The following is a 27932-nucleotide window of genomic DNA, read 5'->3' on the forward strand; positions in this document are numbered from 1 at the left end:
TAAGAGAAGCAGCATCCGGGGCTCTGGCTAATTAATGCAGGTGTTGCTGAATGGAGCTTAGAATGTGAACGAGCCCTGTCTCCTCGTCTGCTTTACAAAGGAAGTTATCCGACGAAAGGAAGTCACCCTGTCCTGTCACCACCTCTGTAGGCTCCAGCCTGTGTCCCCTGGCCATTTAGCATGAACCTGGGGCCCATGGTACCACCTGCGGTGGGCACTGCCATTGGGGCTTGTCCCAAGCAGAGCTGGCGTCCACGTTCTCGCTGGCATGCCGCACCTGCTCTGCTTAGCTAGGTCATTTGTCAGCATGAACAGGCTGTGGCAGAAAGAACAGAAAAGCAGGAGTCTGGGGTCTCCGCCACCAACATGTGCTGGAGAGCCGGGCACCTCTCTTAACTTCTCTGAACCCCAGGTTTCTCACTTGCCAGATGGGGATAAGGATGCCCTGTCTCATTGCTCAGGACAGTTTTAATGGTGGAAAAAAATAGAAAGTAGACTTACATCTTGAAACGTATTTGTAAGTAAGAGGCATTCTGCTTATTGAGACAATAATTTGTATCATTAATAACAACTCACGTTTACGCTCTTCTTACTCTATGGCCTTTGTTATTAAAGGCTTTACGTGCACTGTCTCACATAACCTCCGCGACAGCCCTTAGTGATGGTTTCTGTCCCCATTTTACAGAAGGAGAAACTGAGGCTTAGTTTCTAAGCATTACACAGCCGGAGGGCTTGGTCCTGGGACTCTTCTCTTCAGTAGCCACACTCACTCCCCGGGGGATTTCACACTGTGTCACGGCTGTAAAACCACCTGTCTGCTGGACGCCCCCTTTACTCCATACCCAGCTGCCCACGCAGCTCCTCCTCCTGGATGCCGGATGGTCATGTCAACCCTCCCACGTCCAAAGTCGAGCTCCTGGTCACCACCCCCAGCCTTCAGTCTTCCCCGTCTCGGTCCGTGGCACCTCCGTCCTTCCACTTGCTGAGGGGCGTCCTTGACGTCTTAACTCTTCTCTCTCTCTCTCCCCCCACAGCAAACCCTGTTGGCCCCACCTTCAGAATACATCCAGCAGCCAGCTACTTCTCCTCACCTCTCCTGCTGCCATCCTGATCCAGCCACCAGCCTCTCTCACTTGCACTGAAATAGCCTCCTAACTGGCTCCCTTGCTTCTACCCTGGCCTCCGTACAATTTACTCCCAAGACTACAGTTAAAGTGATCCAGCTAAAACCTAAGGCAAATCATGTCATCCTCTTCCCAAAAGTCTGGAGTGATTCCCCATCTCACCCAGAGAGAAAGCCAGACGCCATACTTGGTCTGCCTGCCCCATGCCCGGTCCTCTCTGGCCTCATCCCCTGCTCCTCTTCCCTTCACCCTTCAGTTCCAGCACGTGTGCCTCGGGGCCTTTGCACTTGCTGCTACTTCTGCCTGGATAGCCCTTCCCAGACATACCCACATGGCTCATTCCCTCTCCTCTTTCGAGCTCTTTGCTCGAATGTCACTTTCTCAATATGGCCTTCCTCAACCACCTGATTTAAAATTGCAAACTCCAGCTCCTCCAACATGTCTAGCCCCTTAGAGCATTTACACTAGCTAACAATTTACTATTCATTTATCAACTGATGGTCTAGCTCCACCCACTGAAATATAAGCTTCGTAAGGACAGGGATTTTTGTCTGTCTGTCCCCGCCGTCTTGTATCCTCAGTGCATGGAATCGGACTTGGTGCACGGTAGCTGCTCAGTGAGTATGTGCAGAATGAATGAATTTTAAAAAATCGCTTGCCCAGGGTCATACAGTGGTAGAGGTGGGGTTTAAATTCCAGGCTGACCCACATGTATATTCCCCATCAGGGAGGCAGGGGAAGAGGGAGGGAGAGAAACTGCTCTGCTGAGTATTTCCCTTAATTTATAAGCCGTCTGGAAGGGTGGCAGGAGCAGCAAAGAGGGGTGGGAGGGCAGCATCCCCCGAGACTAGTGTTCACCCACGTCCCCATCCCCCCACAAGCAGATACACCCAGATTTGGCAGCTGCTTTGAAGAAGCAAAAAGAGCAATTCCAATGCAGGCTCTAAAGTGACTTTCCCAGGGTCACCCAGCTGATTAGTGGCAGAGCTGTCGACACCCACAAATTCTGGAAAGATTTCTGTGCAATCCCTGAAAATTGGTTTCTCAAAGACAACCGGCTTTTGACAAATTTCCCAAAGAACAAGGTGAGGGCTTCTGTCCAAATGTGTCCACCACCTCACCTGGGCCCTGACCATGAGGCTGCTGGCAGACGCAGGCCTGCTTGGGGAAGTCGGCGATAAAAGAATTCAGTGCAGTTGAGGAAAGAGACAGGCTGAGTCGCTGGAAACACCATGTCTGCTCGCCGCACCCTCCCCGCACCCTCCCCCCCCACCCTCTTCACACCTCCACACCTCTGCTCAAGCTGTCCCCGTGGCAAGGCAGCCTCCTCCGGGCTCTACTCCACTTAGCAGAGGTCCCTTCCTCTGCAGAGCCCTCCTTTTCTGATATCGGTGTCCCCTGTGTGGCCTCTGTCCCCTTTCTGAGGTCCCTGGGAACCTGGGGACCTTACTGGACTGTTCTACTCCTGCCGGATGGACGGGCTGGACCATGTCAGTCCATCTTTGCAGCTGCAAACCCAGCCCAGGTCTGGCCTGCAGGGGCAGGGGGAGAAGGCTCAGCCAGTGTTTGGACAGTGAATGTTGACCCGCTGGACGAGGGCGAGGATTCGTCACCCGCTACCCCTCCTTGAGGACCAGAACCTCTAGCTGGGGTTGGTCCCCTCCTTAGGGGTGTGGGTGTCCCCATAAGCAGGATTGAGGCCACCAGGAAGGGCTCCTAGGTGCACGACGGGCACCTGAAATTCCCCTGCAGTGCTTCATTCAGTCATGAAGGGGGCAGGTTGCAGAATGGTGAGTGTAGTGTGGTCCATTCGTGGATTCTCTGTTTTTACTTTACTCAGTAAACGCATTGAGTGGATGGAACAAGACAGGCATAAAGAGAACAAGATAGTAATCTAGACGTCACTATTTAGACACGGACACAGATGTGCTGTGTATGCCTGCATGTCTCAGAGCTCTACGGGAAGCTGCTCAGAGTGGGCCTGTCTTGGTTGGGCGTTCCCTGAGACAAGGCTTGGGGTGGTGGTAGTTTGGGGGGCAGGTGATCTCAGGACATAAAAATGAGGGAGAGGGGAGAGCGTTCCTGAGTCGACACTGCTGGGGGCGAGCGGGCTCATTCGCTCAGGGCCCTCTGAGCAGCCGAGTAGAACGCACCTCCAAACTGTCCCACTGGAGGCTGGGGAGCCGGGGCATGTATCCACTGACCCTGTGCCCTGGTGGTTGAGGGGGGCCCCAAAGGTATGTTCAGGTTGTGCCTGCATCTGGCTGAGGGGCTGCCTGCAGCTTAGGATGGATGCCACCGCAGAGCCGGGACAACAGGGCCTGGGACCCGCCGCTACAGCGGCTCTGAAGCCAGGTGGGCTGAGGGGACCAGGTGCGGGCCCCTCAAGAATCTGCCAGGAAGTGGAGATGGCTGGAGAGCACTTAGACTCCCCATGATTGTATCCTTTGGTGTGTGCTGATTTGGAAAGGACATTAAGCACAAAGAAGCAGGAAATTCACCTTTTCTCCTGCCACCTAGAAGGAACCTTTGATACCCTGCTTGGAGTAGAGCAAGCATTATTTTTTTTACAGTGGGGACTTCTGTAGCACATAGAACTTTGTGCCTTTTTGACACTGATGACACCTTCCCTTGAGGCTGGTGGGCCCATTTCCACGACAGGCTCAGGGAGGAGTCCTGGGTCCAGATGGAGCTCGGAGAGCAAGAGCCCCCGGTGGGCCGCCTCCCCCCGGCCCACGGCGCAGAGTGGATTTATCAGTGACGCCGCAGTCCCAGCTATTAAACACGGGGCCGCCTGAACACGGGGCCAGCGCGGCTTTAAATCTCTGCTCCAGGGCGACTTCCATTTTCCTGCTCACTGAGCACAACCAAACTTTTGCTTCCTAAAGAACAGTCTATCCTCTAAGGCTGTAAGCACGGAATGTCCCACCACCCGCACCCCTGCAGACAAGGCAGCGACTCCTCACTCGTCAGACACTCGCATCCCCCTCCCCCTCCGCCTGCCCCCACCCACGCCAGCCTTGGCCGCAGCTGGGGGGTGCGGGGCTCTGGGGCCCGGTCCAGCTCCCTGTCTGCACAACCTCCGGCAAGCCACCTCACCCTGGAGCCTCTGCTTCCTCACCTGGAGAATGGGTATGTCACACCCGCTTCCCAGGACAGTGTGAAGATCAAACAAGATCACGGATGTAGAGCAGCTGCCACTGTGCCTGACGTCGTTGGGACTCAAAACTGGGGGCTCCCAGCACACACTGGACCTTCCGCCTCCTGCTGGGTCCCTGCGTGGCCCGCCTCCCTCTTCCCCAGTCTGTCTGCAGAAGCCCACGCTGCCCCCACCCGTCCGCTAATGGGAATCCTCGGAAACCCCGCTCTCCTTGGGCTCCTCCGGCCCCTCCCGCGCTCCCGCTCCTGCGGGCTGGAGTCCGAACCTGCCGCTGGGAGCCCGCCTCATCCCTGCCCGTCGACGCCACGCCTGTCGCCCTGCCACAGTCACACTGCTGTCCACACCGCCTGCCACGCGGGCCCGAGGACAGCCCTCCTTCAGGACAGGCCCCAAGGGCGCATCCTCTGAGCGAGGCTCAGGGCCCCGCGTGTGAACTGGACTACACGGGCTCCGGAGCCCTGGTCCTCTGTGCTGCGCGGCCCCCAGGGGCCACCTCCACCCCAGCCCTACCCCTCAACCCCAGGCCTGCTCCTCTTCAGAACCGACGTTCCCAAGTGGGACAGCACAGGCTCTGGGTCAGCTGACCGAGGAGGTCACATCTCAGCTTCGTTTGTCACCAGCTGTGTGACCTTGGTGAGTCCCCATGCCTCAGTTTCCCCAGGAGGAATGTTAATAGCACCTGCCTCCAGAGCATTCTTCTGAGGTAAAGGAGCTGATCACAGTGCCTGGGACACAGCATCATTATCAGAATCTTCACCATAGCTCCCACTTATTGGGTGTGACCTGTGTGTCACTTCACAGCTATTCTGTCACTAATCCCCACCCTGCAAGGCAGGTCACATTATCCTTATTTTACAAATGAGGAAACCAGGGCCAAGGGGAGCAATTTACCTGGAATCCTCACCCTGATCCCAAAGACTGTGCTCTTCAGAGGCACTTCCTCTTACATGCACACCTGTGCCGGGTCCTGAGCTCTCTGTGTATGTTACACGCAGCTGAGCCTCAAAACAGCCCTACGAGGTAGGTACTATTATCATCATCCCCATTTCATAGATCAGGAAACAAAGGAACAGAGAAGTTAAGTAACATACGCAAGGTCACACAGCAACCAGCAGCAGAGCCAGGAATGGCACCCAGGCAGTTTGAGGCCAGAGCTACCCTCTGTGTCTCTTCCCTGCCTTGCTCTCTCTTATTTCCTGTGATTCTCCCAACAACCCCTCAAGGCGTGTAGTATTAGCCCCATTTCACAGGTAAGAAAACTGGGGCTCTGCCACACAGCGGGTGTGAAATTAAACCAGGAGACACTGCATTTCCAGCTGTGAAAATAAAATGGCTCAGAAGTTCCCTCCTATTCTTTTGTATCATTACATTCTGGAAAACCTCCCCCTGGAGATGAGGCTGCAGCTCCTTAGTAACATTGTATTTCTTTCTTGTCCTCCTAATCCATGCTCTGACCGCACAGACCTTTCTGCAGACTCCAGGCTTGCCACAGGGCAGCAGATGCCTTAAGGGGGCTGTAGATCAGGAACAAAATCCGACTGCATAGCACCAAGAAACCTTCACCTAGAACTCTGCTCAGCTTTGGGGCTTGGTGAGTGGCTGGCCATGTGCCCGGCTCTGTTTGCAGGAAGTGCACCTAACACCTTGGGAATCCCCGGGGGAGAGGACCTTCTGGCAGTAAACCAGCAAGACAAATACTGGGATGCATGCCTTTGGCTCCATGCCCACAAGGAAGGGAAGCATCATTAATTGAGCAGAGTCTTCTTTCCCCCAGAGGCAAGGTGGGGCCTCAGGATCCCTTGCAAAACAGTGTTCTAGGCAGCGATCAGAACTACATTTCCTACAGTTTTCTTGCAGCTGAGCGTGGTATGTGATAATGTTTTGACCACTGAGCTGTAAGCAGAAGCATAGTACGGTATTTCTGAGACATCTTTTTACACGGAGGCAGTGTGCCCTCCTTCAGCTCTTCTCCCATCCTACTGCTTGGAATATGGGTGCAAAGGCTGGAGCTCTGGCATCCATTGTGGAACATGAGGTACCTTTAGGAATGGAAGTCACAAGTTGGGAAGGAAGAGCAGCGGGCAGAAGGAGCCTGGAGCAGTGATCACCTCACGTATAATATCTGCATAATATCCTTGGACCGCCTACTCTCAGATTTGTCTTAAATGAGGGAGAAATGAACTTCTATTCTTGTTCAAGCCTATATTATTAGGGATTTTTGATTGTACACAATCAGACCTAATTCATACCGATATACCTCTACCCCCGTTCCCTCCCCCAGGTGTGCTTCCAGCATGCTCTCTAATTTGCAGGCCCCTGCATCTATCAGGCTGCTTCACACCCTGACCCTGCACCTGCCACATGCTAGTCCTCTGTCTGGAACACACTTCCCACTCCTCTAGCTGGCAAATACCTACTCATCCTTCAAGACTCACTCCAGTGCTCCTCCCTGGGGAGCTGTCCTGGCTCCAAGGTTATAGTGCATCCGCCCTCTGAGCTCTCACAGTGCTCTGGGTCTCCCGCTCCACTGCAGCCCCATCACTCTGTCGTGCAATCATCTATAGCCACAGCTGTCCCGGGGGCTCCTGGTAGCAAGGCCAGTGTCCCCACGGGCCCAGGCAGAAGCAGCACAGTGAATGTGGGGAGAATGAACAATATACGAATGAGTGCCTGGAGGGGGCAGACATTCCATGTTATAGGAGCTCCAGCAGCTCCCTAGAGGAGGAGGGGTAGACAGTGGCACAGAGCATACCAGCTTGGGCCCTTGGACCAGGCTACGGCCTGTGGCGCAGAAAGTAGACACCGCAAACCCTCAAGAGATCTCTATGTGGCTTAATGGAATGTCTCCAAGACAGCCCCTGAGCGGCTCTGAGAGGTCGTGGCCCCCAGCGGCGGCCAGCGCCTGCATCACCAATCAGTGTGATTGACAGGGCAGCTGCCTCAAGGAGCTCCCAGGCCCTGGGTCGGCAGGGAGGGTCCAGCATTGTTGAGAGCTGAGCTTACGCTGCGCTGGCGACGTATAGCCATCTGGTTGGGGTCAGAGGTCTCCGGGACAGGTTTGATTTATAGGCGGGGGCAGCCGCCCAGGCGGCATGGGGGGAGGGCACCGAGAGGCCAGGGCAGGGGTGTGGGGAGGAGAGGGGAAGGCCAGGCGGGGCCCCCGCAGAGGCTGAGCAAGCACTGTGCTTCTGCTCTCTGCCTTGGAGCCCCTCAGGTTACTTTTTAATAGAGAAATGTGGCAAAAGAATTGAAAAGCCAAGGAGTCTTGATTGTGCGCCCACTGTCTACCCGGAGCTGTATCACAGGCTATTAGCCAGGAGGGGAAACAATCCACGGGAGCTCCATCCGCTGAAGCCCCGCCTCGGGCGCTGTGCTGGGCTTGTCGCGCTGATGGGCCCATTGACACCCCTGCCACCCTCCAGCACAGCCATCATTAGCCGCATTTTACAGAGGATGGCACCAAAGCAAAAGCACAGAGTCCCACAGGCGTGAACGGCAGAGCTAGGATTCACCGGGACTTTCTGCCTGACTTCAGAGCCTTTCCTCTGCCCTGCAGGGGCCCCAGAGGGTTCTGGGGTTGGAGGAGGGAGAGGTAAGCAGGGGACAGAGTCCAGCGGGGAGGAGCCACAGAGAAAGATGTCCGAGCATTGGTCCCCACGGTGGCCGTGCCTTCATCTTGTCTGGGTTATAAAGCCCTGCAGAGCCCTCCATCGCCCAGATGTGCTGCAGCAGCACAGAGCAGAGTTGTCAGGATGGACTGAGATCATTACAGAGGACTTTAGAAACAAAGACGGCACCTCTCTGAGCCTTGAGGAGGACAGTTTCGGGCAGATGGAGAAGTGGGGCTGGCGTCCAGGCAGGGGGCACAGCACGGCAGAAGCGTGGGGCTGGAATCTGCCTGGAGGGATGCGGTGCTGGCCTGAGCACGGGGGCCACGCCTCTGTGACAGAAGTGCGGAGAAGCCGGCTCTGGTGAGGGAGGCCACACACAGGGCACATGTCCCTGGGTCTGCCTAGACAAAGGGGTGCAGCTAAGACCTCCCCTCCTCGGGCAGAGCCAGCTGTGGCCTCGTTCCTGCAGGAGGCTGAGGACATGGGACCCCAGTGGGGCTGATGCCTTTCCCATGTCTCTGCTGGACATGTCCTGGGACCAAGTGGGCACCACCCAGGGTTCTACTGGGGTGGGGTGGTGGCGAGCATGGGGACACCAGTGACTGTCTCCTCTGAGAGACCCCGGAGCACAGTTCCCACGGGCCCTCCAAACAAGCTGGGAGAAGCCGAGTACCTCGCACTCCCCTCTCTTGCTCCTTGGACATGTAGGTGCCCCCACTGTCTAGTGAGGGCACCTGGACTCCGGGGGTCCCGTGGCTGGCCCAGGTCACACTGCTCAGCAAAGCCTGGCCTTACACCCACGTCTAGAGGAGTTCAGACCGTCACGCTGAGGCTGAGCAAGGAACAGAGGGATGCCATGGAGCATTTTAGGAGTTTAAAAACCCTGCTGCAGCTCTGGTGATCAGAGGGAGGATACCAGGGGCAGGAGGGGAGACCCCTGGCACATCCTGAAAGGGAGACTTTGAGCCTGGGAGTCAAACAGACTCGGGTCAAATTCCAGTTCTGGCCCTGAGACCTTTTAGCCTCTCTCAGCCTCAGTTTCCTCATCCATGAAATGGGGATGCTGACATGGCCCACACAGGTCAAAGGGATTTAATGGAATTGCACATATAAAAAGCACTTAGTTTGGGGTGGGGAGATGTTCGCCACCAGTTTTGTTGGGAAGCAGACCAATCCTGTGGTGGGAAAGGCGGCTCTAGGGGATTCAAGCTCCCCTCTCTGCTCTGCCTGTGTGCAGTGGGGACTTCATGAAGACCAGAGCCAGACCTGAGCGATGACCCATCCAGGGCTGGCGTGGAGCAGGCAGTCCATCATCAATAAGTCAGCCAGAAGTGGTACCTCCCGGCTCGGAATGCAGACGAAAGGCCCATTTCAGCCTGGGGAGGGGCTGCGTCATGAAAGTAGACACCAAGACACTTCAAGCCAAGCACACCCCAGCTCTGGCCTTTGACCTCTGCCCTTGATTTGTTTACACACGGCGGGGCTGGGGTCAGAGCTCAAACAGGCCAAGAGTTCAGAAAATGATAAGCAGACCTGGCCAGATGCACACATGTGTCAGGGACAAGGAGAAGGTTCAACAACTCTCAGAGCCTACGTGCTGGGGACAGGCTGGGGACAGGTCAGGGGGAAAAGAAGGAGCTGGCATGGCCCGGCACGGCGGGTGGCCACCAGGCTGCTCTGCTCAACTGCGGCTACACAGCAGGGACAGAAAGCCGCCTGCGTGCTCGGGGCTGTGGGGACATGGGGAGGACATGCTGGTCCCCTTCTCCAAAGACCTACTGCCCAGTTGGAGAGACAGAACGGTCCCCCAGAACCTTAAAATCACATCGGAGGGCAGTCTCTGATGACACGTCAAAACGAGTCATCCACGGTGCCGGTGACAGGATCCCCGCCGTACCATTCACAGGGCTTTCATCTCCACGACAACCTCCTCCCACTCCTCCCCTCCTGCCCACGGGGACACGGGGCCTGCTCAAGCGCGCAGACTCTGCCAGGACGCTGCTGCTCCCCGCGCCTGGACTGGCCTCTTCTGGGCCGCCCGCCCCCACCGGGCCGGCGGTCCCCCCCCCCCCCCGCCCCCGCCCTCCTCCACGGCATTCCTGGCACGCCTCCTGTCCCCGCGCCCCTCCTGGCTCTCCCCGCCCAGCACCTTTGACATTCCCTGAGATTTCCTGGCCGGGCCGCACTGCTCTCCTTGGACCGCATCTGCGCGGAATCTTCCTGCGTCCACCCCCGACGAGCTGGCCCTGGGGCCCTGGAGTGACTCAGGGGAGAGCCGAGCCTCCTCTGGCGCTGGCCCCAGAAATAGTCCCACGATGGTAAGAGGGGCCCGCGCGCTCTCCATGAGGCTCCCCAGTCCTCCCCCGTGGCTCTCCAGCAGCACGGTCCCCTGGAACTTGTGCGATGACGGAAATGCTCTATGTCTGCGCTGTCCAATATGGCAGCCCCCCGCCACGTGTGGCTAGTGCAAGTGAGGAGCTGACTTTTTAATTTAATTGTAATTAATTTAAACTTAAATGTAGGCGGCCACGTGTGGCTAGTGGCTGCTGTGTTGGACAGCACAGCAGAGTAAAGTGTTTGTCATCCAGAAAGTCAGTTTCCCAACATTAGCCTCCACAGAACAACAGAGACCCTTCACGGTCATCTTGTCCCATCCCCTCCTTCCTGTGACGGAGAAACGGAGGCACAGAGTGGGGAGGTGACCTGCCCAAGGTCACACAGTGGTGGCCAAGCTGCAACAGGCTGAGCCAGGTGTCCTGGCTCCCAGTCCAGTGCTCTTTCCAGGACCTGTCCCCTCCTGCCTCTTTCCCACCCAACACCAGACTCTGGGTAAAGCAGGTTAGTTCAGACCGAGATGCTTTTTCAACTTTCACCCATCTGAATAATCCATTTTGGCAAAACACCTTAAAAAGCCGAGGGAGGCTGCCTGTGCCGGCCAGAAAGGAAACAAAAGCCCTCAGCCCACCACGTCCCTCCTGGGGGGCTTGCCCAGCCTGGAGGTGACAAGCACCCAGGCCAGCAGAGGCCTGTTGGAGCCTTGGGGCTCTGCCATACCAGGGGACAGAGAGGAAGACAGAGCCCACCCAAGCAGCACCCGCCCTGGTGTCCCCTTCCCGGGGTGCAGCCAAGAACATGGAGAAGCCACAGCACAGTGGACAGTGGAGGCCCAGGTCTCGGCTACAGGGGTGGGGTGGGCTCCAAGCCCTGGGTCACCTGCCCACTACCCGGCAGGCAAAGCTGTGAACCCCAAGGCCCGGCCATGGCGTAGCTCTCACCCAGCTGAGCAGCCTGAAAGAACAAAAGAACAGGCTCACCAAGGCCACACTGGGTACCCGCTCCACTGAGGCCCCTTCTCTCTGCTGGACGGCCAGATGGTTCTCAGTCGACCTGTGGAACTCTGTGCTTACACACATACACACACACACACACACCTGGAATTCTGCTTCTGGAGCAGTGACAAGGTGGAAACATGACAGATGGGGTTCAAATGAGCTCTCCCACTCCCAGTGGGACCTGCACGAGGCTCCCAAACTTCCTGGGCCCCAGTCAACTCATCTGTACACCGGAGACGGCAATGTCCACCTCAATCGAAGGCCACCTCACCACAGTTCCAACAACACGTCATTTTGTAGAACCAAGAGACATGTCTCAGTGGAAAAGAAACTTTAAATATTGCTTCTTTAAAATGAGGCTGTTGATGACTTTTTTTACAACAGTGGAACGGCTGAGTCTGAGGGATGGAAGGCAACGCCACAGCCCGCAGGCCCCCTGTCCAGCCCGGAGCCTCACGCCCTCGCTCCCCCTGCACCCACCGGCCTTGCTGGCCGCCCTGTTGGCCACAGACTCGCCGGCTGGACCCACCGACTCACTCTCCCCCAGATCCTCCCATGGCTGCCTCCGCCTCAGCGTGTAGCTCTCGCTCAGATGCTCCTCCCTAGGAAGGGGGCCAGGGCAGCAGCGTGGAGACACCCCTCCCCCATCACATCCTCCAGCTTGGCTCTCTTAATCACATTTTTCTATATCTAGATTTACCGTATCATTTATTTGCGTTTTTTGCTGTTTCTGTCTCTCTCTCCCCCTAAACTGTCAGTATCACCAGTGCCTGGCATGTAGGAGATGTTCAAAAAATAGCCATTGTGTGACTGGCTGACTGATAAAAAGTCTCTCTTTCTGTGACTCTGGCTCCCCAGCAGACTACTGGGGGCTCCAGAGGGAGGAAACCTGCCTGCCTCGCTCACCACTGCAGCCCGGCTCCCGGCCCAGGTCAGCACAGGGCAGGCCCTTCACAAACACCAAGTGAAAGGACAAATGACGGGTGTCACTGCCCCTCACCATGCCAGTGGGCACTGGCCTGCGCAGGACCGTGTGTGCTGGGGACAGAACAATGGCTTCTTCACACCCAGATCACATTAGTGGCTGTGGGCACGGTGTGACTAATTTCAGTGTACTATTCCTAGCTAACTGGAAACTTCTCAGGATTCCCTTCCCCAAAGTTTCAGTGAGAAGCTTGTAAACTCTTTCTGTTTTGTGCAGAAGCTGTGGGAAGAGGGCGCTCTTTCCCCGGGCCTCGCCCTCCACCCAAACGTGTGGACTCCAAGGTATCCGGCCATTCATTCAACAGACGCTTCTGAGGACCCACCACGTGCCACGAGCTGGGACACATGGGCAAATGGACGGCCTGGCCCCTGCTGGTCCGGGAGAAATGGAGCCACCTGGGAGGACTCTTGACTGTACCTGTGCCACCTCGAGGGGGCAGAAGTAGCCACACAAGAGCACTGGAGGAGACCAGTGGAGGAGGGCAGCCTTTCCAAGCTCAGGCACCCAGCACTGACACAGGCCACGTGGACTGACCGTCCACTTCCTCGGTGCTGGAGCTGAGAGAATAATCTTCAGGCCCCAGGCCTAACGTGACCCAGACCGGGAGCCTGGCCCCTGCTTCTGCCTTGGACCGCACTTCCCAGCAGCCAGTTCCTGTAAATCCAGGACGTCACTGCTTGCCCACCTGCACCCTTCCCTACGTGACCCTGCACCCCCACCCACCCAGCAGCCTCTCGCCAGCCAGGCATCACCCACCCAGCAGCCTCCCGCCAGCCAGGCCAGCTGGGTTGATGGCACCATCAACGGGGAAGCTTGTATAACACACACACACACAAACACACACACACACCAGGGCCCACTGATTCAGTAGGTGACGGCCGAAATCTGTGTCTTTCACACTACCCCTGAGGGATGCTGATGTCTGGGCAAGTGTGCTAAGGGACCAGCTCCAGGACTCCCCACCGGGGAGCCCGCGGGAACCTCTGCCCGCACCTGAGCAGCGCTGGGCCCATCCGAGGCTCTCAGGACTTTACACCAAGAAAATAACGCGCCAGCCAACCGTGAGGTGGAAGCTGGCAGGGAGCAGGGGCGGGGGCGGGGGCAGGCCAGGGTGAGCCAACACCAAGGGGCGCCCGGGGCCGGGGCGGGCGTGCAGTTGAGGCAGCAGTGCGTGCCTCAGCACAGACCTGTTCCCCCGCGCCCAACCCTCATGCAACCTTCCGCGCACCCCTTTCCCGAGGCAGCTGGGGTCTTCTGGACTGCACAGGAGCCCCCACAAGACGTCCCATGCCCACTCTGGGCGCCCGGGCTCCCTGGGGAAGCGACGTGAGTGCCATGCGCTGACGCAGACCCTCCCCACCCCCCCACAGGCGGCCGGCTCAGGGAGAACAGGACCCCACACGCCCCTCCCAGCGGGCCCGGACGTCAGGCAGAGAGCTGTCGCCCACCTCACTAAACACCAGAAGCAAACCCGCCCTCACCCTGGGACACCCTCGTGAAATGCATTTTGAGGGAGAAACATCAACAAATAGGGTAAGATCTGGAATGCAGCCGTGGCTCCAAACGGATCAGCTCAAATGCTTCTACTTAAATGACTCCAGAACCGGGACGACGATGTCTTTGCGGGCAGCTCTGGCCCCTCGCTGCTCCCAGCCGGGTCACCGGCCTTGAAGGTGGGAGAGATGGGGGGCACGACGTGCCCTGTCAAGTGTGGTCCCAGGGCCCATGATGGGGCAGCCTGTGCCCATCGGGGCTCCCAGCAGGCGGGTCTGAAGCTGGCTTGCGGCTCTGTTTATAGAAAGCGGCGGCTGCAGAGGATGAAGAACGGGAGAACCGGCAGGCAGTATTTTCCAAGCTCACGCTGTCTCGGCTTAATTTCATCCCCAGCAAATAAATCATTAAGGAGGCACCAAGCCCTGGAAGATCTGATGAAGAAGGGCCATTAAACCGCACAGCCTGAACTTGAATTATGGAGGGGCTCAGACAAGCAGCCTTATTAGTGTCTGGACCAGGCCGTAACTCACGCTAACCGCCCCCTTGCCTCAACCAAGGGACAGGACTGGGACAATCAGCTGGCTCCTGACCGTGGGCAAACAAAGGCTGCTGCCAGCCCAGCAGGCCGTGTGCTCTGCCTGGTCATTTAAACACCCTTCTAAACTTGCTTACTGTATTCTTGCTTTCCCGCAGCACCCACTCAGAGTCAGCCCCGATTCCAGCAGCAGAGGCGAGGATGAATGCAGTCTGGCTGGACTGTGTTAAGGGGGTTTAAATACTGTGGCAGAGGGGTCTGGTGACCCCTCTGTGGCCAGCTTCGGTAAACCCTTCTGCTAAACACACTCAAGCCAAGGCCTGGGACCACCCGCAAAGCCACGGAGGACTCACTGGGACCCCATGTGGTGTGGAGGGTAGAGGTGTGGGCACGGGATTGGGCCTGGATTCAAGCCTGCAGATGGTGGCCTCCCCAGCATGTGCACGAGCGGGCTCTTCGTCTCCCTCGGCCTCAGTGTCCCCGCGTGTGAGGTGGGTGACAGCACCCTCTCCCCTTCCGTGGAGACTGAATAGCTAATGTGCATAGGGTGCTTGCTAGTGTTTGTACGGGGCTGTGGAGGTTTAAAGAAGATGCACGAGCTGCGCGGAGCAGTGTCTGGCCTTTCGTAAGTGCTCAATCAATGACTGTTTAACAAAGAGCTATTTCTAGTTGCAGTAATCCCTTCCCAAACAAAGTCGCCCTCACGGGAAATTCATGGGTAATAGTGTGGATTTACTTGTGTATGCCTCGCTGGCAACTGTGAGAATCTGGGTTCCAGGACATGTAAACTGAGTCACACGGTGGTTGGGAAGAATGAAAACAAGAGGGAAGTGGGGCTGGATGGGAAAGAGAGGGGATGCAGAAGGCACAGCTGGACTGGAGGTGAGGCGCAGGCACAGGAACCGCTCTCGCATCAGCCAGGCAGGAGGGGCGGTGGGCAGAGCCAGGCTGGGCAAGGGGGCCTTGCTGGGGCCAGGAAGTGGGCCGTTTCCCACAAAGGTCAGCACAGACCAAGGCCCGGAGGAATAAGCAGGTTAGCTTGGCTGCAGCATCAGAGCAGTGTTGGGCGGGTGGACGGTGGGGAGGAGGGGACAAGCCGTGCATGCGGAGGCCTTGCCTTATGCCCGCCCTCAACAGGCAGCATCACCAGCATCAGCCAGGAGCCTGTCAGAAATGCAGAACCTGAGGACCCACCCAGTAGGACCCACCTACTAAGTCAGAACTGCTTGTAACAAGATCCCCTGCTGACCTGAATGCACATTAAGGTTTGAGAAGCACTACTGACAACAAAGCTATGGGCTAAGTCCCATCATCACACCCACTTTACAGGTAATGAGAAGGTAGGAGACTCATGCCCAGGGCATCCAGATAGTAAACGGAAAGACCAGTTGTCTCTGCTCTCTGACTGTGCTGAACCCCCTTGTTCTGTGGTCTGAATGGGGCTAGGGACAGGGTGTCTGTCATGTGCGGGCACTGAGAAGCCGTGAAGGGTCTACATGTGTGTGTATGTGGGGGTGGATGAGCACCCACCTAAACTCAGCCCAAGCTCCTAAGGCCGTTCCCCAGAAAGGCCTCCAGGCCCTGCCAGCGTCATTCTCCTCCTAAACTCCTTTGTCCTCCATCACCTATGTGGGGTTTTTTTCAATACAGACTCATAAACCACATTGACTCCTCACTCTCTTGTTTCTAGCAAGGTGCATTTTCAAGGGGGATTGGAGGCCTGGGTTTTAGTTCTGGTTCTGCTGCTAATTAGTAGGTGACCTTGGGTAAGTCCTCCCAGCTCTCTGGTCCACTCAGCTCCCACCGTAAGACGTGAGTCTTGCACTGGCTGCCAGATGGCATCTGTTCCAGCCCTAATGCCTGGGGCCCGCCTTCACCCACCCGCCAGCCCCAAAAGTGGAGACCGGCCGCCTCTTCCCTGTTCCCTTTCCTCCCGAGGTCCGGTAGCGGCCAGCCCAGAGCCAGGCTGAGTAACCATCTGTGCAGGGCAGATGCTACCCCTCAGGCCCGCCACCCCAACAGCTCGTCCCCACTGAACATCCCTGTGGGCTCAGCTGTCGAGGACGCCATGTGTTTGGACATGACCATGCCCACCATGCAAGCCAGCACAGGGAGCTACACAACACCTGACCCAGACACTTAGCTGGAAACCTTTAAAACTGCTCACAGGGAAGGCTGGAGCCTCCCAGCTCATTTGTGACAAACTCCAGTGGCCTCTGAACCTCAGGTGGCATTTCCATCAAGCTCTTAAAAAGAGTCAAAAACCTCCTTAAACCAGTGTATTCCCTTGTGTGAAAGCCCTTAGATTTCACAATGTGGACCCAAATTTAATAACAGTAATTATTTCCACATTTAGTAACACTAAGTAATTTCACTAATCTATGGGAGCTGTAACGGTCATAATTGGCGACTTTTAAACCTACCTTTTGTAGCACCTACTATGTGCCAGGCAGCAGCCCAGGCACTTGCTATAGAAATCCACGGTCCTGATGCCCTGTGGCAAAGTACATTTCTATTCCTATTACCGATGGAAACTGAGGCTCAGGGTGAAGGAACTCACTCAGGGTGACGGCTAACTAGCAGCCAATCAGGATTGAGTCCAAGGCTGGGAAACCCTGAACCCCAGTTCTCCCCACGACACCAAGACCTTCTGAGAGGATGATGACAGCAGCATATCGTTCCCAGTGCCCTCTACACACAACTCCACTGTAGCCCAGCGCAGTACTCGTCCTGACTCAGCCTGCGTTTCAAAGCCCCCTTCCTGCAGACAGGACTTCCTGGATTGAACCTACTCATGACTGTGTTAACTTTGAAAAAACCCCTCAAAGCAGGGCCCCAGTGTCTGAGCGACACCTTTTTTCAGCTGAAAGTCTGTTCCTTTTTCTGGAAAACAAAGGGCAGAGGCCAGTTTCTCAATGTCATGATCCTGAACTGAATTGCCGGGCCCATCATGCAGCCTCCGCTTGGCCTGGGTGTGGGGACAGATGTGCTGTGCACAGCACACAATGAGAGGTGGGAACAGGTCACTCAGGGGTCAGGCTTCCAGGGGGTGGCAGCTAACAGCCAGCCCCTCTCTGTTCCAGCCAACTGTGACTCAGGTCCCACTGCGGTGCAGAAAAGAAAAGCTATGCAGGTGGTGGGAGGCCAGTACATTAATATGCATTTATGCAGCACCTACTGTATACACTATTCCAACATGCTATGGGGTTGCCTGAGAAGGCTAAGATGCAGTCCCCATCTCAAAGAATTACCACTTCCAGCAGTAGCAGCAGCAGCAGCAATAACAGAACAGCAAAATACACTTATTATGGACCTGCTCTGTACAAGTAAGGGGCCCAGGGGTCTTCTGGTGCTGACATACACCGCACATAAGGATTGACAGGATTACACAACTCAAATGATTTCAGTCCAACCTTGTGTTTGAAGCCTCCTTAATAGCAAATCAATGTGACTCTTCTGTATTTTAAACTAGAAACCGAATCATTCACAAGCACTCATCAGGTACCCAGGACGAGCTAGGCACCAGGCACGGTACAGTCAGTGATGCAGGATAAGCATCCAGCACGCACCCTCTGTGAGCGGCACACTGGACCACGCTTCACTTCTGCACCAATTCTACTATGCACAGCAGCTCTGCAAGGTACATACGATTATTCCCACTGCACAGGTGGAGAAACTCGAGGATGTTAATTAGCCAGAGGGGCAGAAATAGAATTCAAACCGGGATCAAAAGTTTATTCTTAAAGATTGGAAACTGCCTAAATGTCCAAAAACAGGGGTCTGAATAATTAAATTACGATACAACCATACCATGGAAACCCAGGCAGCTGTTAATAAAGAATGAGGCGGCTCTGGATTAATCATAGTGAACAATCCCAAGATCTATTAAGGGAAAACGAGATGCAGAGCAACGTTTACAGTATGATCACATTTGTGTAAAACTTCTCTGTCGTCAAATTCTGGAAGGACACGTGAGAGACTGTTAACGGTGGGTGCCAGCAGGGAGAGGAGCCAGGGAGCTAGGGGTGGGGGTTTCACTGGACATCCTTTGGATTGTTTCAATTTGCTGCCACGTGCACAGTATACCTTTCAAAAGTAAACGCATACATAATTTTAAGTCCCTACTCTGTCCACTTCCCACGCATGCCTCCTGGGTCACCATCATGCCCTGAGGAACTCCATGTCCACCTGGGAAAAGAAGACATTCCCATGTGGAAAAGTAAGTGAATGGGCGGACGGGGGGAGACCTCAGCACTGAATTGAGGGTGCAGGGACAGAGCCCTGGTCTGAGGGCTGGGGGCTGGCGTCAGGGCAGAATGACAGGGCAGGGGGCGAAGGGGAGACCGGGCCTGGGCCCAGGTCAGGAGGGAAGAGGAGCTGAGTCCAGATGTCAGGGAGGCTGGGAGGATCACGCCCCCTGGGAGACAGGGGAGCTGAGCAGGAAGGTCGCGAGTTCAGCACAGGCTAGGAGAACAGCTCTGGCAAGGGGACGGTGTCCTTGCAGTCATCCTGGAAGAAAACACTCTCTGGCCTTCATCAATACCAGAAGCCTTGGCTGGCTGCCAGCCTCCCCTGCTGAGCCGTTGTGCCAATAAATACTTGCTGGCAGATCAATTAACCATCTAGGAACACCGTGGCTCGAGGCGGGTGGGTGAGCCCTCTCTGCTCAGGTCCTCCATCCCAGGGTTCCCACTCTCCACACACAGAAGGTCGGCCCAGGGCACCGAGGCCTGCTCTGTGGCATCGGCCCCGCCTGGTGGGCGGAGCGGAGCTGGCCCAGGCAGCGGCAGGCAGGGCCCAGGGCTGGTGACAACCTGGGCTTAGGTACAGCTCTACTGCTTGCCAGCTGTGTGGCCTTGGGCAAATTCTTCCCCTTTCCAAGATTCCGCTTCCTCATCTATAAAGTGGGGATAATAACAGTAACAGTGCCTCAAGGTTTATTGTGTGGACCGAAAAAATGAGTAAAACACTTGGCCCAGGACACAGAACATGGGTGGCATCCAAGAAAAGTCTAATTATTATGACCCGCAAATCAAAGCTGCTTAGGACTCCCAGCCCGCCTGTCCCCGTCTGGGGCTCCTCGCCACTTCCCGTGTCACTTACGCGCCACTCACCACCCCAGAACTCCGAGACACGAGACAAAGCCGTGCTGTCAGCCCTCCTGGCCGCCGGCATGGGGAAGGAGGAGCTGGGAGCTGAGGAGCAATTCCAGAAACCAGCCCGGGGCAGATTCCAAAGGCCTGGCCCACCCCAGGGGCCGACCCTCACAGCAGTTGGGACATTTTCAGTGACGTTCTCCCGTTAGCAACCAAAGCCTGCCCAAGTCACAGCCACTGCTGGGCTGTCTTTATGCAACTAGCTCTTCAGAACACCCCGTGGAGCGCCGTGCTGAGCCGAGAGCTTTGAGGGCTGGAGATGAAGCGGTGGGAGGAGGGACAGCCTCTCAGGGCCTCACCGCTGAAGGCAAGGGTCCCGTCCTTTGCTGCCCCGCTGCCTGGCCCAGTGGAGCAGTCTCTCCTATTCGTTCCCTTCCTGCCTTGTCTGCAAACGTCCCCACAAGGGCCCACTGGGCCAGCCTGCCTCAGTGTGAGTCCTGGTTCCCCCAGTCACTTGCTGTGTGACCTTGAACACCTTACTCAAGCTCCCTGTGCCTTAGTTTCTTCATCATGAAATGAATATAATAATACAGGTGTTCAGTCAAAGAGTTGTTACAAGTATTGAATGAGTTAAAATTTATAAAGTTCTCAGAATAGATCCCAGCACAGACTAAGCATTATGTAAGTGCTGGTTATTGGTGGTGTCATTGCTGTAGTTATTATTTGGGCCCTGGACCCAGTCCTCTGTAGACAGCTTGCCCATTTGCCCGGCCTCGGTTCCATGCTTCTCAGCTCACTCAGACGGCAGAGCCCCTGGGCGTCCTGCAGCTCTTTGCAGTAAACCCCGAGATGCCGAGCTGTTTCACTCCATGGTGTAGCTGAGGAAGACATCTGCAAGAGGAAAATGCGCTTCCAGGGGCTCTTGCTCTCAATTAACACGAAGTCAGAGTTCAACGTGGTTAGCCCTTTCTAAGTCTCGCTTGTACAGTTTTGAGAAAATTTGAGAAATTGAGAACATGACATCCATGAGGTTACTTCCATCACATTAGAGAAGGCTCTATTAAGGCCACTTTTGTTTTAATCCATAGGTGAACCCCAGGACCTGGCCCAGTTCAGCTAGTTAATCAAAGCAGTGAGCACCAACTGCTGTGCGTCTGCTCTGTGCCGGCAAGCTGTATCATGCCCATTTTTCAGAGGGAACACTGAGGTTCAGAGCAAGGACGTAATCATTGTGCACGGCCTCCTGAGTGCTGGGGCCAGAGTCTAACCCGGCCTGAGAGGGGTCTCGGGCAGAGTTCTCTCCCCCACAATCTTGTGGGGGGGCAACCCCAGAGAGCAGCCTGGCCTTTGGCCTCCGAAGCCTGTCTCTGACTGCGGTCCCCCACACTCCTGTCAGGTCTGAGTTTGGAGACCTGCCATCGTGTCACAACCAATGTTGGTTCAGAATTCTTCTCAAGTACAGAACCCCACCTTGGGCCACCTTCCCTCCCCAGGGACTCCCTAGGGCCAAACCCTTCCTGGTGCCCAGAGACCCACTGGTGGACTTCAGCCCAGGTCACCAGCTACATGCATCACACAGTCCCTTCTCAAGCAGCCCCTGTCAGACTCCACTGCAGCCTGTCCTGTGGCCCAGCCTGTAGTCAGGGCTTGTCCCGGGCTGACCATGAGCCTTTCAAAGCCCAGAAAAGCTGAGTTCCCCCTTTCTGCAATCACCCCCTGCCCAAGACAGAGAACATTACTCCTATCTGGAGAACAGGCCAGCGCCATGGCAGACAAGCCAATCCTCACTGAACGAGATGCCACAGGCTGGCATCACATGACATCCTGGGCCCCCTTGCCTCCTGGAGGGCATTCCAGCTTCAGCCAACCTGAAAATCACAGTGGGGAGGAGGACGGAACACTCCAAGTCTCGGTCTCACCAAGTTTCTCCAGCCACCTGAAGGATCCAAGAGCTCGAAATGCCCCAAACACGAGCGTCGTTTCCCACCCAGCTCCCACGAGCATGGCACCAAGGAGGACACCTCGTCTTCACTGCTCCTGATCTGACCACGCGTGGGGGAGCCACCTGCTACAACCTCGATAGCACCTTAACCTTGTACCTGAAAACCAAGAACAGATGCTACCTGAGTGTGGGTCAATAACCAAAAGGAATCCCACCGTGTCGCCCAACTGTGGGTCAGGTAGCTCCTGCTAGGTATCAATATCAGCCTTTAATCCCAGTACCATATTATTGGTGCCACCACCCAAGATCTCACAGCTATGAAAGGGACCTGACACTGTCCCATTGTACAGATGGGCAAAGTGAGTCATAAGGCATTAGAGTGATTCGCCAAAGACACAAAAACACTGAGCACTGGGGATGCAGGTGGAAATAAGGTGCGTCAGACTCCAGAGCTGTGGTCCACCAGGTCCACCCTTCCAGTCCAGCGATCAATTCCGGCAAAGAAATTTTCCAGTTCCACTTACGAAGAGTGTCTGTAGTTGCTGTTGGTTTTCTCAGCACGGGGGTTTGCCTGGTCACCGTGTCTACGAGGGTTCCAGACATTCTCCACAGGGCACTGGGATGACTAAACCAGCCCTCCTCAGAACACACTCGTCTGCTCCTGGATTTACCCAGTTAATCAGAGAAAGCAGAACAGCACTTGCCCTTCAACAGCAATCTTAGTCCAACAACCGTGAGAATGAAATATGATCAAGAATGTCGCCTATCATACCAGAGAGCTGAGCACCAGCCACTTTCTGCTGGCCTGCCACCCTTGAAAATGGTCAACCAACCCTACACTCCAGTAAATGTAAATTTTACTTGAGTAAAATCCTGCTCTTGACTTCTTTTCTGGAGTGTTTCTCTCAGTCCCTCAACAAAGTGGGAAGCATCGGGAAAGAGTGGGCTTCGGAGGATGACAGACCTGGGTCGGGCCCTGTTCTGGCTCCCTGTAGCTCTGCTCGTCAGTTTTCTCATCTCTGAAATTGGGGCAATCATATCTCTCATTCAGAATGAATAAACTGGAATTCTGGCTCTAAGCGCCTGCCTCCGTGAGCTTCGTCAGGGGTGTGCGGAAGTCTGTGTGGATGAGGACTGTGTGAGCCCACAAGGCTCGCTCGGCTGGGAGTCAAGGTGGGATGGGGGCGGCCCCACCTCCCCGAGGGACTCCCTCCTGAGGCCCACAACCATCTGTTACTGGGATTTTAAGCTGCCTCACAGGATGATTGTGCACGGACACGAGGGGAGGCAGAAAGCTGTCAGGGGTCAAAACCGGCAGCCTGCGGGCTTCGCTGCAGCCTGCAAGCATGTTTTGTTTGCCCACATGGTGTTTTCAGCAGCTGCCAACCTTAGAAACTGGGAGAGTTCGCACAAATTCTGGATTTCTGGGCCCTTTTGGAAAAATCAGAAGATTCTACAACTTGTGGCTGCCATTCCCCTGCAACAGTAATCAGCTAGAGATGAGAGGCAGCTGAGAGGCAGCTGCCCCCTTGAACAGTTCACCAGGTAGAGCTGGAATCTGGGTGTTCAGCCCCTGCATACAGTAGGTGGTCAATAAACGACAGTTGTTATGATCATCACTTATTATCTATCAGTAACTCGAGTGCATGGCATTCAAGTGCAGGGACTCTCGTCACTCTCCTCCCACTGTGAGCTCGAGGCTGGGCACACAGGAGACACCATTTTGCATGCCCCTTATACAGACTGAAAGATTCATAATTAGCATCAACACTCAAAGCCATTGTTAGGTGCTGGCCACTGTTCTAAGCCCTTCACATACATTAGTATTTTTACTCGATCCTCATAACAACCCTGACCAAGATTACTATCATTGTGCCACTTTTGCAGATAGGGAAACCGAGGCATAGCGCAAGATCACCAAGCCAGCAAAGGGGTGAGTCAAGGTTCAAACCCAGGAGCCTGGCCCCAGAGTCCATATCCAAACCACAACTCTACCCTGTGGGATTATCCCAAGTGATGCTGGAGGGCGGGGCCTCCCTCCCCAACTCTCCTGGGGACAGGCAGCCTCTGAAAGCCCCCTGCTCTCACCACTCGGCAGGCCACACTTACGGTCAAGGCCATTGATGTAGCGCATGGTGACTTCGCAGTGGCCCCACACGGCACTCACCACCGGGTACAGCTTCTTGCCCTTGAGGCCACGGAAGGCCACGCCCAGGTACTGGCCGTCCACGACGAAGCTGAGCGTGCCCTCGTCCATGTCCAGCACCACGAGCAGCGAGTCGGGCAGCGCGAAGGCCTCCTCGGGCCCCAGGAAGGCGGGGTAGGCCACCCCGGGCCGGTTCTTGCCGTCGTGGTAGAGGCGGCTGCGGCCCAGGTCCCAGCCCCACGACTCGGCGTCGCTGCCCACCAGGGCCGTGTAGCCCACCGAGTGCAGGGGCGCCCGGGCCGTGGCCACGCCCACGACGGCGTGGGTGCCGCGCTGCCGGGCCGGCCAGTGGATCTGCCAGGCGTGCAGGCCGCGGGCGTGGCCCACCTTGCCGCGGATGCCGTCCGTGCTCTGCGCCACCGGGTGCCGGTGGAAGGTGAGCCGGTCGTCGTCCTTGACGAAGACGTTGAGCGAGCGGTCCTCGGGGTTCCACGCGTGCCGCAGCTGCACGGCCGGCCCCGCGGCCGGCATGTCCAGCAGCTGGTCCAGGCGCGCCGGCCCGCCCCGGCTCCGCGTCCCGCAGCTCCCGCTTGGCCGGCCGCAGCGCGGGCTCTCGCACCTCCACCGACTTGAGGCTCCCCGAGAGCTTCTGGCCCATGGTTCCCTGGCGGGAGGGGGCCGCTGCGGGCCGCCGCTACCTCCTGGGAGCCTGCACTCCCCGCAGCCAGGGATGGGCCGCGGGGCTGCGAACCCGGTGTGCGGAGCGTACACCTCCACAGCCTCTGCCGGGCTGGGGCAGGGGTCCAAGCTCCTGGAAGGAAGCAAAGGACACGGGTTATAACAGCAGCATCAGCAGCCAGTTATGCCCAAGCCTTGGCTGAGCCCTTTGCATGCAGTAATAATAATAATAAATTAATATCATGATATACGGCACTTATCTACTACTTGCCATACGCTGGACACTGTTCTAAATGATTTCCGTTTAGCAGCTCATTTAATCCTTAAGACCTCCCTACAAGAAATACACGTTATGATGCCCATTTTATAGATGAGAAAAGAGCAGAGAGGGGATAAGTAATTAACCAAAATCCCACAGCTAATAAGGGGCTAAGCCAAGATTCACACTGAGGCCATCTGGCTTCAGAGTGGTGGTCTGCTCTTAAAGCGCTCACAGGCAATTTTATTTTAGATATAAGGACTGAGCCCAGAGAAGTTAAGTGATTTGCTCAAGATCACAGAGCCTGGAAAAGGACCCAGGTGCATTTGGTCCCTGGGGACAAGCCCTGCGTCAAGGCTCGGGGGACACAGTGCCCAAGACACAGGGGCAGAAGACGTGCAGGGTGTGGCCGCTTGGTTCCTATCCCTGGCTGCCCTGGGGAGCTTAAATAGCATCCAAAGTGCACCCAGGCTTGAGGAGCAGGACACAGAGCGAGGAACCACAAGGTCACCCAGGGATGTGGATGTGGACACAAGGTAACCATCTGAGGATGGGGTAGGGTCTCCATGGGAAGGGGCACAGGGGGCAGGGGAGTAAGGGAGCTGGTGTCCAGGCTCTGGAGCTGACAGACCTGCATCCAAATCCCTCTCCTCATCTTTTAGCTGTGTGTCCACAGGAAGGTCTCAGCCTTTCTGAGACTCCAGTTTCCTCATCTGTAAAATGGGGATAAAATGCTCCCTCAGGGTGGTGTGGAAATCTGAGAGACAATAATATAAAGGGCTGGGCCTGAGACTCTGCGGGCAGGTTTTCCTTTCTGGCTCTATCCTCTGGGCATCCCACATGGACCCCTTCCCTTAGAATGGGCAAGCCCTTTCTTTGGGCATTTAAACAGCAGTAACAGCATTGACCTTTGACAAACTCCTCTGAGGCAGGATCCTGGTTTTCAGGGAGGAGGACTTGGCCACCATCACTAGGAGACCAGCCAGAACCCAGGGTGATGGGTTGCTTGGGTGGGCGTTGGGTGTGGGGAGAGATGGAAGGCTGAGCCCTGCAGCCCACCCAGAGCAGAGGCCTGTGCCCCCCCCCTCCCTGGCCTGAGAGCTGCTAGGCTTAGAACAACGTCCCCTGAGACGGACCAGGAGACAGGCGTTTTTCATGCCCTGTTCTGCCCGGCCACGACCTCCCGCCCAAACGGGGGCACACTCCCAGCCAAAGTGCAGGTGAAGAAGGAAGGAACCCCCTGCCACAGAGCACAGGCAGCTAGACTGGATTTCTTCTTTAACCCTCCTATTTTATTCTTACTTCCCATTTTCTTTCCTTTCTCTTGTCAGAGCCCAGCTTCAGCTTATGCAGCCCTATCCAGAGAGCTCTGGCTAATGTCTAATCTGGGGGAATACCAGAACACATAAAAATTTGCAGCACTAGACAGTTCTAAGATAGCAGAATAAAGTTACTCCTTTCCATATCCAAAATCACCCAAAATAAAGGAGAAAGAACAACAGAAATGTAAATTCCATCTTCCTCACAGCTAGAACACATTTGTAACCCGAACCACAGCTTATAAGGAAAGGTTGCCAGAAACGGTGAAGGGCTGCCTGAAGCAGCCAAGATCCGACGTGGTAGAGGGAAACACCTACAGCAGACACCTGTGGCAGAGTTCTTTTAGCTGGCACTTCCTCGAGGAAAAAAGCAATGATTCCTAATTAGGAACAATGGGAACAGGCTATGTGGTCTGGCAGTGGGAGCTGCCTCTGCACCCTGAGGACGGAGGAAGGCAGGGCTAACAGAGAAGACCACAGGCCTGCCATCTTCACAGGAAGCAGCCTGTTGGTGAGGCAGAGCGGGAGAAGGGCCTGAGCTAGGGGGAGCCCGTAGCTGCAGATCTCTGCTGTCTGGGTAGAAGCTAAAAGAAACCGCTGCCGCAGTCCTGTGAACAACGTTATCACGAACCAGGGAGCAATCCTGCTTTCCTAAAACACTTCCTGGCACCTCCTCCATATGCATCCCCTGAAAAATGAGGATCCTAAAAGATGTGTCTCTCTCAAAGAGGAACCAGCACACGATAGAGTCAAGATGCTCGAGGAGAAATAAAGAACAGGAAAAAAGACAGCAAACCAAGAAAATTCACCAGAAAAAAAGCTGTCACACGCAGAGAAGGCATTTGACAAGATACAACATCCATTTATGATAAAAACTCTCAATAAAATGGGAATAGAAGGAAAGTACCTCAACATAATAAAGGCCATATATGACAAACCCACAGCCAACATCATACTCAACGGGGAAAGACCGAAAGCCATTCCTCTGAGAACAGGAACGAGGCAGGGCTGCCCACTCTCACCACTCCTGTTCAACATAGTACTGGGGGTTTTGGCCAGAGCAATTAGGCAAGAAAAAGGAATAAAAGGAATCCAAATAGGTAACGAAGAAGTGAAACTCTCACTATTTGCAGATGACATGATTGTATGTATAGAAAACCCTAAAGAATCTGTTGGAAAACTATTAGAAACAATCAACAACTACAGCAAAGTTGCAGGGTACAAAATCAATCTACAAAAATCAGTTGCATTTTTGTATGCTAATAATGAACTAACAGAAAGAGAGCTCAAAAAGATAATACCATTTACAATTGCATCAAAAAGAATAAAATACCTAGGAATAAATCTTACCAAGGAGGTGAAGGACCTATACAATGAGAACTACAAGACATTATTGAAAAAAATCCACGATGACATAAAGAAATGGAAAGATATCCATGCACATGGATTGGAAGAATAAACATAGTTAAAATGTCTATATTACCTAAAGCAATCTACAGATTCAATGCAATCCCAATCAGAATCCCAATGACATTCTTCACAGAAATAGAAAAAAGAATACTAAAATTTATATGGGGCAACAAAAGACCCCGAATAGCTAAAGAAATCCTAAGAAAAAAGAACAAAGCAGGAGGTATCACAATCCCTGACTTCAAAACATACTACAAAGCAATAGTAATCAAAACAGCATGGTACTGGTACAAAAACAGACACACAGATCAATGGAACAGAATTGAAAGCCCAGAAATAAAACCACACATATACGGACAGCTAATTTTCGACAAAGGTGCTAAGAACATGCAATGGAGAAAGGAAAGTCTCTTCAATAAATGGTGTTGGGAAAACTGGACAGCCACATGCAAAAGATTGAAAGTGGACCATGTGCTATCGCCATTCACAAAAATTAACTCAAAATGGATCAAAGACCTGAAGGTGAGACCTGAAACTATAAAACTCATAGAAGAAAATATAGGCAACACACTATTTGACATTGGTTTTAAAGGAATCTTCTCGGATGACATGCCTACCCAGACTAGGGAAACTAAAGAAAAAATAAACAAGTGGGACTTTATCAGATTAAAGAGCTTTTATAAGACAAATGAAACCAGAATCAAGATGAACAGACAACCAACCAGCTGGGAGAGAATATTTGCAAAACATACATCTGACAAGGGGTTGATCTCCATAATATATAAAGAACTCACACAATTGAACAGCAAAAAAACAAACAACCCGATCAAAAAATGGGCAG

At 54.8% G+C, this 27932-nt stretch overlaps 1 protein-coding gene across 1 annotated transcript in view; it reads right to left on the reverse strand.

Annotated features, from left to right (window-relative positions):
* The window catches only part of SPSB4 (splA/ryanodine receptor domain and SOCS box containing 4), a 61654-nt gene extending 37513 nt beyond the window's left edge, over positions 1 to 24141 (reverse strand). Inside the window, 2 exon segments of the mRNA XM_058551967.1 lie at positions 23389 to 23983; positions 23985 to 24141. Coding sequence (XP_058407950.1) covers positions 23389 to 23983; positions 23985 to 24083 — 694 coding nt within the window. The 5' untranslated portion in view covers positions 24084 to 24141.
* Positions 24142 to 27932: the final 3791 nt, after the last annotated feature.

Source organism: Diceros bicornis, chromosome 2, assembly GCF_020826845.1.
Source record: "Diceros bicornis minor isolate mBicDic1 chromosome 2, mDicBic1.mat.cur, whole genome shotgun sequence".
In the NCBI taxonomy this organism is placed as follows: domain Eukaryota; kingdom Metazoa; phylum Chordata; class Mammalia; order Perissodactyla; family Rhinocerotidae; genus Diceros; species Diceros bicornis.